At 46.0% G+C, this 13,206-nt stretch overlaps 1 protein-coding gene across 1 annotated transcript in view; it reads right to left on the bottom strand.

Annotated features, from left to right (window-relative positions):
* The window catches only part of LOC108803556 (fucolectin-like), a 15,134-nt gene extending 6,072 nt beyond the window's left edge, over positions 1–9,062 (bottom strand). The window contains exons 1-3 of the mRNA XM_018575388.1: positions 9,007–9,062; positions 4,624–4,717; positions 1,342–1,429 (exon numbers count right to left, since the gene is read on the bottom strand). Coding sequence (XP_018430890.1) covers positions 1,342–1,429; positions 4,624–4,717; positions 9,007–9,062 — 238 coding nt within the window. The remainder of the gene's footprint in view (positions 1–1,341; positions 1,430–4,623; positions 4,718–9,006) is intronic.
* Positions 9,063–13,206: the final 4,144 nt, after the last annotated feature.

The raw sequence follows: 13,206 nt of genomic DNA, 5'->3' as shown, positions 1-13,206 counted from the left end.
CATAGGGGGTGGTGTAGAGTTGAATTATAATAGGGGGTGGTATAGAGTTGAATTAACATAGGGGGTGGTGTAGAGTTGAATTATAATAGGGGGTGGTATAGAGTTGAATTAACATAGGGGGTGGTGTAGAGTTGAATTATAATAGGGGGTGGTGTAGAGTTGAACAGCGCTGTTTGGCTATCAGTCCAGTGTTTTTCTTGGTTCTATCCCTAGGATTTGTCGGTGAAGGGAAGCTGTCTGTAATAACAGGTATAAAGTTCCAGTCGATAAGATCCTCATGCTGGTGGCCAGCAAGGTGCAAGGTCTGAGGCAGAAAAGCCGCTCATGCACATTCAGGTGTTCAGTAGGGATGAGCTCAGGTTTGGAGCAAACTCAAGCTTATTGGAGCCCTGGAAGAAAGCTGTCGGTGCTGATCCAATCGGCTTTAGCCAGGGCATTCCCCACCCACAGCTGCATGTAAACAAAGGGGCGGGATGCTGGTGATATCATTGAACTTATATGGTCACATGGCCTTGTTTGGTTATTGACAAATGCATGAGCTCAGGTTCAGTCCATAGTGTTTCGCTCGGGTCTTCTTGGCTGTCAGTCAACTTGTTTTAAGGAGTGGACACTCTGCCTCCTCAGGTGGGCGATGACTCTCAGCTCTCTCCTCTATATCAGCTCCAGTTACCTCCTTCCTGCCTGCTTGTTCTATACTTGCTATGTAAATCATGGAATAAAATAGAATGTATTCTTGTCCCATGTCCTACTCAATAGTAATACAAAAATGAATCGAAGGAACTATGAAGGGGCAAAAGTAAGACTTTTGGTAAAAAAACAACTCAGGTTCAGTCCAGACTGTAGCTCATCCCTACTGAACACCTAAATGCACATGGATGGCTTTCCTGCCAGTGTTAGTTTCCTATGGATTGGAACACTGTGCCAGCCATGCCTGACATTACAGACAACCTCCCTGACAGATCCCATGGATTGAGTCAATAAATATATTGGACTAGAATGTCCTACAGATGGACAATAAACCAGGAACAGGCTGATAGGCAAACACCTCTGTTCCAGCCGTGCAGTATCCTGATCCCTCTACAATGGGGATCACAATGGACGGCTCTGAGTCTGAAAGGAAAACGCAGCTGTATTTCACATTGTAACTTTGTATCCATTGCAACTTGTTACAGCAACTGACCCAATACACTGTGATAGGTGAGTGCAGAAATCTCCTCATCCCCCCTTATACAGTTACATATATTTCTGATATTAGGGGGTATCAGAACTTTGTAGATTGCAGCAGCTTCCTCTAATATACAGCGAGCTGATACACAAAGCTCTGAATTCACAAATTCTTACCTCCAGGTTCAGGGCTGCAGCACCCAACCAGACCCAACCATCCCAGCAAAAGCAAAGTCTCCAGAGCCTTCATCATTCTGGATGGGACCTGAGGACACAGAGATCCCATTACCATACTCAGACAGTGACATAATACAGAAATACATTCACCTGCTTAATGAACCAATCAATAGGGTAATGAACAGATTAAGCAATAATCAAACACACAATGATTAAAGAAAAACTCCAGGAAGTTGTGAAATGCCCTCCCCCCTTCCCCAGCTGATAAAGGATGTATTGCTCCTTTTGTCTAGGGCAGGGGTAGTGAATGAAAATTCAAGGAGGTCAGGTACATAACATTTTTCTCAAGCTGAGGTTGGAATCTCAGTCCGGACAGAACAGTCACTCAGTTTGTGTCTGAACCTCAATCCACCATTTTAGCTGCATTCACACCAGCCGATCCACTGCAATGCACAGATGCTGGTGCGTGCTCTTAGACACAGTGCTAATTCGGTCGGTGTCTTGACTGCGGTCTGCCATTTAGGCCTGGTTCACACCTGTACGTTTTGTAGCGCGTTCAACGCTCTACGAACGCTCTACAAAACGCTCAAACATGAAAATCCCATTGTATTCTATGGGTATGGTGACACACCTTGCCGTATTTCAGCCCGTCTGAACGCGCTACAAAAGGTACATCAGCTTCTTTGCGGCGTTTTCATTGGGATGCAGCCAAGTAGCCCTCGGAAATGCGTGTTTGTTGATTTTTTTTAAACCGCGAATCGCTGTAAAAACGCGCGTTGACAAACGCGCATATTCGATACGCCTAGGTGTGAACAGAGCTTTAGTGACGGCTGGTCTAGGGGATAAGATAACACAGAGTAATACTATCCTTAGCCTGTGGTCCCACCACTGCCAATGTACTTGTCCTCTTCTCTCCAGTGCCGGAATGTGGGTGAGCACTGCTACATCATCCTGTACTAGACCAGAGTGGACATCCTGTACTGTACATGGTGACTGGTCACTGTAGTTGTGTATTTTCTCCAGTGTTCTCTGAGGATTGCTGTGATTTATCGCCCCCTGGACCAGTATCACACTTTCTTGATGACTTTTCTGCCTGGCTTCCCTATTTTCTCTCTTCCGAAATACTGTACCCACCATCATCCTCAATTACTTTAACAGCCCTCTTAATGCACCACAGCTACCTCTCACCTCCTCAACCTAACTTCTTCTTTTGACCAAATGCAATGGACACAAACTCCTTCTCACTCTGATGGAAACACCCTTGTCCTGGTATTCTCCAACTTCTGCACCCCTTGCAATCTCTCTTTTTTCTTTTTTTTTTTGAAATCAGTAATCTGTCTCTTTGGTCTGAATATCTGTCTATTTACTCTACCCGCTATTTAACATTCTTGGTGTCTATGACTGATGACCCCTTCTGTTCTTCTACTTAGGCCATTACTTCCATTTACTGGACAAAAAAATACTCCTGGGTGTCCCTTACACTCACATGCTGTTTTATCCATATGGAATTCTGTAAGTGCAATCATTTGTTTTAACCCAAATAAAATTTCTGTTCCTTGCATGGTTCAGCTACCTATCTCTGGAACCTGGCCTCCACCCACCTGCTGTCCTTATCCAGTGATCTCTCCAGTTTCTTAATGTTTTTGCCAATGGATCTATCATGGGATTTCTGGTTACAGGGCAATGGGACAAATTAGGGCTAGTGGTGACTTGGATCAGCTTCACTGCTCTGCACATGTTTATTTAGCCAATTGGTTGAAGAGCCTAGAGGCAATATTATAAAGCTTTAGAGGCCATATCTGGACCCCGCTGGACTGGAAGATTGCAGGGCCAGTCTGGAATGTGACCTTTCTGCATTCTGATGTTTCCAGACCACTGTGTACTGTGCTAGCTATAGAGAGCTCTCCAGGTCCAGAGCTGTGGCACAGCCTCTAGTGTGACCAATTCTCTGAAGACTCATGTAGTGAGCATGCTTCTAGATGTGGCGGCAAGGCTAGCATGACCCTTTCTGTAACATGTTAGTTAGCAGCTAAGCACTTTCCTGGTACAGAGCTGTGGCACAGTGTAATCCTGTCTCTGAAGGCTCATTTAGTGAATAAGGTCAGATGGACTGAAGCCTCGGGAGCTACCTCACTGTACAAAATCTGAGAGATTGAGCACTGACATCATTCACTGATTTGAGTGCTCCACATTCTCTCTCTCACCATTCAGTCTAAAGGAAGCAGCATACCGCTGCAGCTCCTGCAGCACCAAGTGGATCTCTGGTCTTTGGATCCATTCCACTGCCTATCTATAGTGACTCGGTCACCTCTGGCTGCCTGAAACACTTATCAGCACCAGCTTCTGAGTATTGGAGACCTTGTCTCACATTGGGCCTATTTGATGACCACAACATGACACAACATTTCTTCTCAGAGACACACAGAGGACAGTCCTTTTTGTTACAGGTGCCCTCAGCCCATACTCCCCTAATGGTTCTGGGGGAATTTGCCCAGTATGCCCAGATAGAACTGACCCTTGTAACATAGAACCTCTATCATGATCGGGTCTTTCTATGTAGAGTCTATTTCAGCTCCATCTGACAGGACCGAGTCCTTCACTCCACTACGGACTTTCTAGCTGTTTGTACCCAGCTACTGGATCATTCTATCCATAGGGGTTCTGTGATAGTTTTGAGGTCTGAAAACCCCCAAACTATGTGCTAATAATGGGGAAGTCAAACTCAGTACAGTGCCACCCTAATATCTCCAAAATGTGCACGTCAGCAAGAAAATAATCAGAAATGTTATGTCTGTGAGGGAGAGGAAACTACAGACAGGTCCGGTGTCATTAAACCCCCATTACCAAGATGTCTCTTAAGCCAGAGCCTGCTAATAGCAGTTGTAAACTTCTAGGGCCAGGTGCATAGTCATAACCTGAGGGTGGATCCTCCCTCACTGTATACCAAGGCTCCCTTTTCCTCAGCAACAGGAGGAGCAATCAATCCAGCAGACTCAGGGACACCTATAGAATGCAGAGCTCTGTATAATCAGTATCTAGACTGGTTACAGTCCAGGTATCTCTAAATTGAATAGCGACATTTTAGAGGGCGCTACACATGTAACATATCTTTTTGCGTGTTACATGGGCATTACTTCAATGTAATAGTGTGAAAAGGCAATTAGGGGATTAATACAAACAAATAAACATTACTATAAAGTCAATATATAAAAGGTGCCATTTTTTCTTATGATTGAGGAAAGATCATTATGCCATCCTGTGTAAGTAGTGGGTGTCACTCACTCTATAGATGCCAACAGCCTGTAAAGTGCCAGTCACTCTTCCCTTGGATCGCAGGTGCTGCTGTTCACTCGGTTCCAAGTTCTTGTTCCTGAGCCTGCAAGAAAACACATTTGTAAGATCTCAGAGGATTACATTTCCTGTCTACTTATTGGGGGGCAGCCAGGATCATTGTCTGAAAAGCAAAGCCTCTTATTCATCATACACGGTACAAAGGGGGCATTTCTGGGGTCCAAAAACACCCGGAGAACTAGAAGGAAATGTTGAGAGGTTTCTAGTATAAAAAAGTGAAATTTATCTAAAACAAAACTTTTATTTTTTAGTTTTGCATAGAATAGAGAAGGGTTCAAATCCCTGTATTTTTTTTGCCTTCCGTGTCCCATAGGGGAGATTTCATTGCACCTTCTGTCGTATAGACAGGAACATTTCTAGAATCCTAAAACATCTCGGTCACAGCCAGGCACTCAGACTAAAATGTTCTGCAGGGTTTGGTCTATATACCATGATAACTAGTAGGTGATGTTGTTTCTCATTGCCCCTTTGATACACTCGTATTAAAACAAATCCTCTTACATCAGATGACATAACTGAACATTTTATTTATTACAGGTGTTTATTTAGCGCCGACAATGTACGCAGCGCTTTACATAGTTGCACATTCACATCAGTTGTATGATATGACCTAAATAAATTATTGATTAAAAACGATGTTCCAAAAGCATAACGTGCATATAATATATGTCATCATTAATCAATGGACATTCATTTGTTCAGTGGAAATGGAAGTATGCATTGTGCAGAAGCCAAGTAGTAGATTACAAATGCCGAATTCTCTCTAGATTACTCTCTACATCACATAATGGTAAAGAATATCTGATTATGGGATCAGGAAGGAATTTTTTTTCCCCCTGTTGGAGCAAATTGAATCGTGCTTTATAGGGTTTGTTTTTTTGCCTTCCTCTGGATCAACAGGGGGTAATTGTGGGCATAGTGTTCTGTTTAGGCTTTTATCTTTTTTTTTTTTTTCTCTCTATAGGTTGAACTCGATGGACCTGTGTGTCAACCTGACTAACTATGTAACTATGTAACTATGTAAGAATTGTGAGGGGGAAATGCAGATACTAATGGAGGAAGGAATGGATGTCCAAGACTGAAATATGTTCATCTACAGGATCATATTTAATGGCAACCATTATTGGAAAGGACACCTGGGGCACTCAGCATAAGACATGAAGCACTTAGCAGAAGACCGTAGACATTTAGCATTACACATGGGGCACTCAGCATTAGACATGGGGCACTCTGCAGAAGACTTTTGGAACTCAGCATTAGACATGGTGCACTCAATGGAAGACCTGGGACACCCAGCAGAAGACCCGGGGAACCCAGCAGAAGACCCGGGGAACCCAGCAGAAGGCCTAGGGCATGTGCCCTTGGTGCCAGGGTCTAGCAAGCAGTAACCCCCCTCCCCCCCCCTTTATGTACACCAACAGGTATTATGAAGCTCCTTACCTGTACAGAGTCTTGCAGCTAGTGACACATGTACAGCCTCCGTTGTATAGTTATAGGATATCTGCTTTTCATATTTCATCCCGCCTCACATTTCCACAGAACTGAGAGCGGGGAACCTGGTAGGTATTATAGCTATAATGTCTTTTGCCTAATTACCTTGGGGAGGGGGAGGGAGTCATTCTGTAAGAAGTTTTTCTTGGGAAGTAGAAAGCCATTCTGTCCTATTGCAGAATATTTTCCATAATAATATAAATGAAGAAACACAACACAAAATGCACCCAAATCGTCTAATATGGCTTAAAGCTGAACTCCGGGATAAAAAAAGCTCCACCCCCCTAACACCCACCTCCCCCACCCTCAAGGGTTACATTTTTGTCAAGTCTAGTGGTAGAGGAATAAGGTCCCTGGAAGATTCTTCTCTTCATCTTACAATTGCACTTTGACATTATCACATACAGTGGCGCAGTCCTGCATTGTACATGAGGAATGGCGAGGGCCCGCCCACAACCCAGAGCATTGGAGAGAAAAGTGCCCGGCAGACACAAGTTGCAGGCAGATAGGTGGCAACCCTTGGTGCATGTGCATATCTTTTGCAGGCTGAAGGTGCAGCTGTTTTTTGCCCCATAATAATGACTCAGTCCGGGGCAACTGCCCTTTTTGCCCCACGTTAAAGACAGCCCTGCTGACACACAGATGGTATAGGGGTGTATATGTCTGTAAGTGTCACTGATCACTTGTTGCATTTTCACTGCTAAGACGCCAAAAGATTTGCTGCATTTATAAAACACATTCACTGTTCACATTCACCTACAGTATGTGTAAGAGCAGTCAGCGCTGTTCACTCAACATCCTAATTCCCAGTTTGGTAATATAGAACCCCCAGAGGTCAGTGTCACAGGCCATGTTTATAAGCTGAGCACGGGCCGGGTACATACACACAATGTTACATGAGGTTGCCTTGAAAACATTTACTGTTGTTTTTGCATTGCATAGGATCTGTTTTGCTGCACGGACTATTGTCTTCATGGAAATTGTATTTTTGCATGATTTATTACTAGGGGGAGATATTTGTATGCAGTGAGTAAGGATCCAGGGCCAGCCTTTGTGGTGAGGAGGAGAGAAGCCGCAGCTTTCAGGATGGTCGAGCGGTGAGGAGGAGAGAAGCCGCAGCTTTCAGGATGGTCGAGCGGTGAGGAGGAGAGAAGCCACAGCTTTCAGGATGGTCGAGAGGTGAGGAGGAGAGAAGCCACAGCTTTCAGGATGGTCGAGCGGGGAGGAGGAGAGAAGCCGCAGCTTTCAGGATGGTCGAGAGGTGAGGAGGAGAGAAGCCACAGCTTTCAGGATGGTCGAGAGGTGAGGAGGAGAGAAGCCGCAGCTTTCAGGATGGTCGAGCGGTGAGGAGGAGAGAAGCCGCAGCTTTCAGGATGGTCGAGCGGTGAGGAGGAGAGAAGCCGCAGCTTTCAGGACGGCCGAGCGGTTCTAACAGCGGCTCTGTACTATGTGTCCCCAGTTATGAATAAACAGGATGTGATTTACATCACTTCCTGTTCATTCATGAATTTCTCAATGGGGAGTAGCACTCACTACAGAGGCCTCTCTCCATTCAGAACCTGGTGATATTTACTATCAGTGTCTGAATGAATGGAAAGCCTCTGTACTGAGTGCTTCCCATTCATTGAGTGCTGAGGCTGCAGAAAAAGAAATTGAGGATTTGGTGTCCTCAATTTCTTTTCTATTTTAAAAGGTAAATGTCAGGGGTCTGTTTAGACCCCCAATATTTCCCCGATGCCCCCCCAACAGTAAAAAAAAAAACATTAAAAAAAAGAAAATACAAAATAATACAAAAATTTTAAAAAATGTACAACATTATTTTAAAAAAGTGAAAATTACCCCCCCTCCCCCCACACCTATTATTAGACATTAGTGCAAAGACTAAAAATTAATTTCACATGAAATTAACGAAAACTAAAAACGTTTTCATTCATTTCATCAAACAAAACACATTTTTATGCTATTTTGGATTCAGCCATTGGCGTGTTCTGGAGGCAGGGAGCATGACGTCATATAACACCGCACGTGTTGGGCGCCGCCATCTTGGTGTTTATCTAGGTATACACCAAAATGGCGCAGCATATATCGGCGTGTGACATCACCTGACGTCACGTATGTTAGACGTCATGTAACGTCATGCTCCCTGCCTCCAAGATGGTGGCACGCATTCAAAGAACACGCCGGTGGCCAACACGCCTGCCGCACTCACTGAAAAATGGCCTGGCCAGGAAGGGGGTCTAAACACCTGGTCTTCAAGCGGTTAATAGCTTTGAATAAAAGTTTTATTTTTATCACACTTTTTAATATGTTTCTTTGGGGGCTTAACAAAATGGGAGTCTTTATTAGAAAAAAATGGGTGTGGTTACTGAGGGGTGTGGTCACATAGGGGTGTGGTCACTGAGGGGCGCTGTAAAGCTTTCTCGCACAGGGCGCCTAAAGGCCTAAGGCCGGCCTTGTGAGGATCACTATCTCAGGCTGAGGGTTGTAAAACACAAACAATGTATCTATGTAAGCAGCTACAGTATGTAACCCGAATCCTTCCTATAGATGAGCGAGCCAAGATCCAAGCTGAAAGAAGAATAAACTCCATATATAACTCTATATGTTGTATTAACCACCTCCCATCCGCCGAACGTTGAAAGACGGCCGGACGGGAGTCTCCTGGATGCGGGTGGGCGTCTTTAGACGTCCTTCGCGCCCACGCGCCCCCTGGCGCGCTCGAGCGGGAAACCACCAGGATTTTAAATGGCCAGCGATGGCCGTTTACATGCAAGTGATCTCTTGTATGATGCAAGTGAGGGTGCGTCTACCCCCCCTCCTTACCTCTTCTCGCCATTGTTCTCCCCGCCGCCAACGTCCCCGCGATCTCGTGCATCCATCCATCCCGGGGCGATGTGGCTCTGTGCACTGAGAACAGAGGGAGATCAGTACACAATCTCCCTCCTCTCTCCTCCCGGTCTCTGAATGTAGGAAGTGATGTATATTACATCACTTCCGCATTCCTCTGTCACTGTCCGGTACAGAAACCGGAGAGAAGCTGATGAAGCACATCCGTGCTTCATCAGCTTCTCTGGGGGTCCCTAAGTAACATTAGGGGGCTTAGAGACCCCTGATGTCTCCATAAAGGGGACCTGAATGATGTCTCCATTCGGAAGGAAATTCGGAGATTCAGATGCATCCGAATTACTGCTAAAACGCTCGATTGGATGTGGGGAAGAAAGGTGAGGTCCGAGTCAAGGATGACACCTAGGACCTTGGCAAGAGGGGAGGTTTGGATACTTGTGTTATCAATCTCAACTTTTTGAGGAGAAGCAGGTGGTCATCAGTGTCAAAAGCAGCAGAGAGGTCTAATAGCAAGTGTAAGGAATAGTGTGTCATTGGTGAGATTTAGGAGGGCGGTTTCAGTGGAGTGTTTGGGGCGAAAGTCGGACTGAAAGGGGTCCAAAGGGTTGTTATTAGCGAGGTGGCAACTCAGGTGGTTGTAGATAAGGCGTTCTAGTAGTTTAGAGGTCAATGGGAGTAAGGAGATAGGTCTGAAATTATTGAGGTTGGTAGGGTCCAGTGAAGGTTTTTTGGGTATTGGGGTGACTAGTGCATGTTTGAGTGGGGTAGGAAAGATTCCAGTAGAGAGTGAAAGATTGAAAATGTGAGTAAGAGAGTGTAGGATAGAGCAAGAGGGTGACCGAAGTAATTTTGAGGGAACAGGGTCTAGGGGGGCAAGTGGTGAGGTGGGTGTCAGAGAGAAGCTTTGTAACCTCCTCTCTGGTGACAGGGTCAAAAGAGGAGAGTGACAAGTGTGATGGAGGATCAGGTACTATAATAAAAGGGGAAGTTGATTGGACAGTGGCGATCTGATCACGAATTGTGTCTATTTTGTTTTTGAAATGAATGGCAATGTCCTGGGCAGTGGGTGAGTTAGTGGGTGGTGGCGGTGGAGGACATAGTAGAGACTTGAAGGTAGAAAAGAGTTGACGAGGTCTGGACGAGAGTGTAATAAGAGTGACAAAATAAGCTTGTTTGGCAGCACGGAGGGAAGACTGATATTTTAGGAGGGCGGCTTTGTACAGGGTGAAGTCTTGCAGAGATCTATTTTTCCGCCACAGTCGCTCAAGAGTGCGACTATGTCTTTTTAGATGTCTTGTTTCTTCAGTTTGCCACGGTTGTAGCGGACGTGGTCTACGTCTGCGTGTAGTGAGGGGGGCCAAAGTGTCTAGAGAGGATGAGAGCGAGCTGTTAAAAACAGAAGTAGCCAGGTCAGGGCAGGACAGGGGTGAGATCTTGTCATAGAGGGAGTCAGTAGCAGAGTAGAGAAGAGAAGGGTCGAGGTGGCGGAGGTTTCTCCGGGTGACAGTGTGACGTGTAGGGGGAGTCCGTGTTGGGGACAGGGTGATTGTGAAACTGACCAGGTTGTGGTCTGAGAGGGGGAAAGGGGGGCTGGAGAGGTTGCAAGCAGTGCATAGGGGGGAGAAAACAAGATCAAGTATGTTACCATCAGAGTGAGTAGGAGTCTGTGTCCATTGAGTTATGTCAAAAGAAGAGGTTAGGTTGAGAAATTGAGTGGAAGCCGGGGAGTTAATGTTAGTAGCAATGTTAAAGTCACCAAGGATGATGGTGGGCATTTCTGAGGAGAGAAGGTTGGGTAGCCAGGCAGATCAGTGTCAAAAGCAGCAGAGAGGTCTAATAGCAAGTGTAAGGAATAGTGTGTCATTGGTGAGATTTAGGAGGGCGGTTTCAGTGGAGTGTTTGGGGCGAAAGTCGGACTGAAAGGGGTCCAAAGGGTTGTTATTAGCGAGGTGGCAACTCAGGTGGTTGTAGATAAGGCGTTCTAGTAGTTTAGAGGTGAATGGGAGTAAGGAGATAGGTCTGAAATTATTGAGGTTGGTAGGGTCCAGTGAAGGTTTTTTGGGTATTGGGGTGACTAGTGCATGTTTGAGTGGGGTAGGAAAGATTCCAGTAGAGAGTGAAAGATTGAAAATGTGAGTAAGAGAGTGTAGGATAGAGCAAGAGGGTGACCGAAGTAATTTTGAGGGAACAGGGTCTAGGGGGGCAAGTGGTGAGGTGGGTGTCAGAGAGAAGCTTTGTAACCTCCTCTCTGGTGACAGGGTCAAAAGAGGAGAGTGACAAGTGTGATGGAGGATCAGGTACTATAATAAAAGGGGAAGTTGATTGGACAGTGGCGATCTGATCACGAATTGTGTCTATTTTGTTTTTGAAATGAATGGCAATGTCCTGGGCAGTGGGTGAGTTAGTGGGTGGTGGCGGTGGAGGACATAGTAGAGACTTGAAGGTAGAAAAGAGTTGACGAGGTCTGGACGAGAGTGTAATAAGAGTGACAAAATAAGCTTGTTTGGCAGCACGGAGGGAAGACTGATATTTTAGGAGGGCGGCTTTGTACAGGGTGAAGTCTTGCAGAGATCTATTTTTCCGCCACAGTCGCTCAAGAGTGCGACTATGTCTTTTTAGATGTCTTGTTTCTTCAGTTTGCCACGGTTGTAGCGGACGTGGTCTACGTCTGCGTGTAGTGAGGGGGGCCAAAGTGTCTAGAGAGGATGAGAGCGAGCTGTTAAAAACAGAAGTAGCCAGGTCAGGGCAGGACAGGGGTGAGATCTTGTCATAGAGGGAGTCAGTAGCAGAGTAGAGAAGAGAAGGGTCGAGGTGGCGGAGGTTTCTCCGGGTGACAGTGTGACGTGTAGGGGGAGTCCGTGTTGGGGACAGGGTGATTGTGAAACTGACCAGGTTGTGGTCTGAGAGGGGGAAAGGGGGGCTGGAGAGGTTGCAAGCAGTGCATAGGGGGGAGAAAACAAGATCAAGTATGTTACCATCAGAGTGAGTAGGAGTCTGTGTCCATTGAGTTATGTCAAAAGAAGAGGTTAGGTTGAGAAATTGAGTGGAAGCCGGGGAGTTAATGTTAGTAGCAATGTTAAAGTCACCAAGGATGATGGTGGGCATTTCTGAGGAGAGAAGGTTGGGTAGCCAGGCAGAGAAGTCATCCAGAAAGCGAGACACTGGTCCGGGTGGCCGGTATATAACAGCAATCCTCAAAGAAATTGTAGAGAATAGGCAAATACGGTGAGTTTCAAAAGAGGAGAGGGATAGAGAGGGAGGTGGAGGCAGAATTTGAAAAGTGCATTGTGGGGATAGAAGGAAACCCACTCCACCTCCTTTCCGTCCATTGGGTCTGGGTGAGTGTGTCCAGTGGAGGCCACCATGGGAGAGGGCAGCAGGGAAGGCCAGTGGCGGAGCTAAGGAACAAAGGGCCCTGGTGCAAGATTTTTTTTGGGGCCCCCTCCCCCCCCATACCGATCCGGCGCTGGGCCCCCTAGAGCCCCAAGGCCCTGGTGCGTCCGCACCGCCTGCACCGGCGGTAGTTCCGCCACTGGGGAAGGCAGAGTCCTTAACATGAGAAAGAGGGACTGATTGTAGGAAGCAGGGGAATAGAAATCAGGTTGCGTGGATGAAAGCTGCTGCCAGAGGAAAGGTAGTGCTGGTTAGGAGGGTGACTATTAGAAAAGAGAGGGCCGGGATTGGGAGAGATATCCCCAGAAGTCAGGAGAAGCAGAAGGGTGAGTGAAGTGAGATGAGAGGGCGTTTTATATGGGTGAACATGCCTCAGTGTCCTGGAGGTAACCCTTGCATGTGGATTCAGAATGAGCAGGAGATGATGAGTGCAGTAGTAGGGAGAGGGGCGGGCAGGAGAGAGGGCGAAATATATATATTGTGAGGTGGAGAGGGGGATAAAGAAAAAACAGTTTAAGAAGAGAGGCCCAAATAGTGAGAAGTAGAAGTAGGGATTGGAACTCATGTTAAGAGAGGAGAGTAGAAATCAGAATTTGGATATGTATATTTTCAGATATGTTTAATGTTTAGCGGAGAGTGTGACCTTCCTCACCCCTTCGCTGTGCAGAGGAAGTAGGAGACAACGAGGGGAAATCAGTTTATTCTTCTGATGTCATATCTTTTGGAGTGAAATTCTGTATAATTTAGTATTATCCATCTCCACATATTGAATAACTTTGTTGCTCG

Source organism: Nanorana parkeri, unplaced genomic scaffold (assembly GCF_000935625.1).
Source record: "Nanorana parkeri isolate BGI_ZX_2015 unplaced genomic scaffold, ASM93562v1 scaffold3864, whole genome shotgun sequence".
NCBI lineage: Eukaryota > Metazoa > Chordata > Amphibia > Anura > Dicroglossidae > Nanorana > Nanorana parkeri.
The sequence above is the reverse complement of the archived record's forward strand: the minus strand, read 5'-3'. Positions and strand labels throughout refer to the sequence as shown.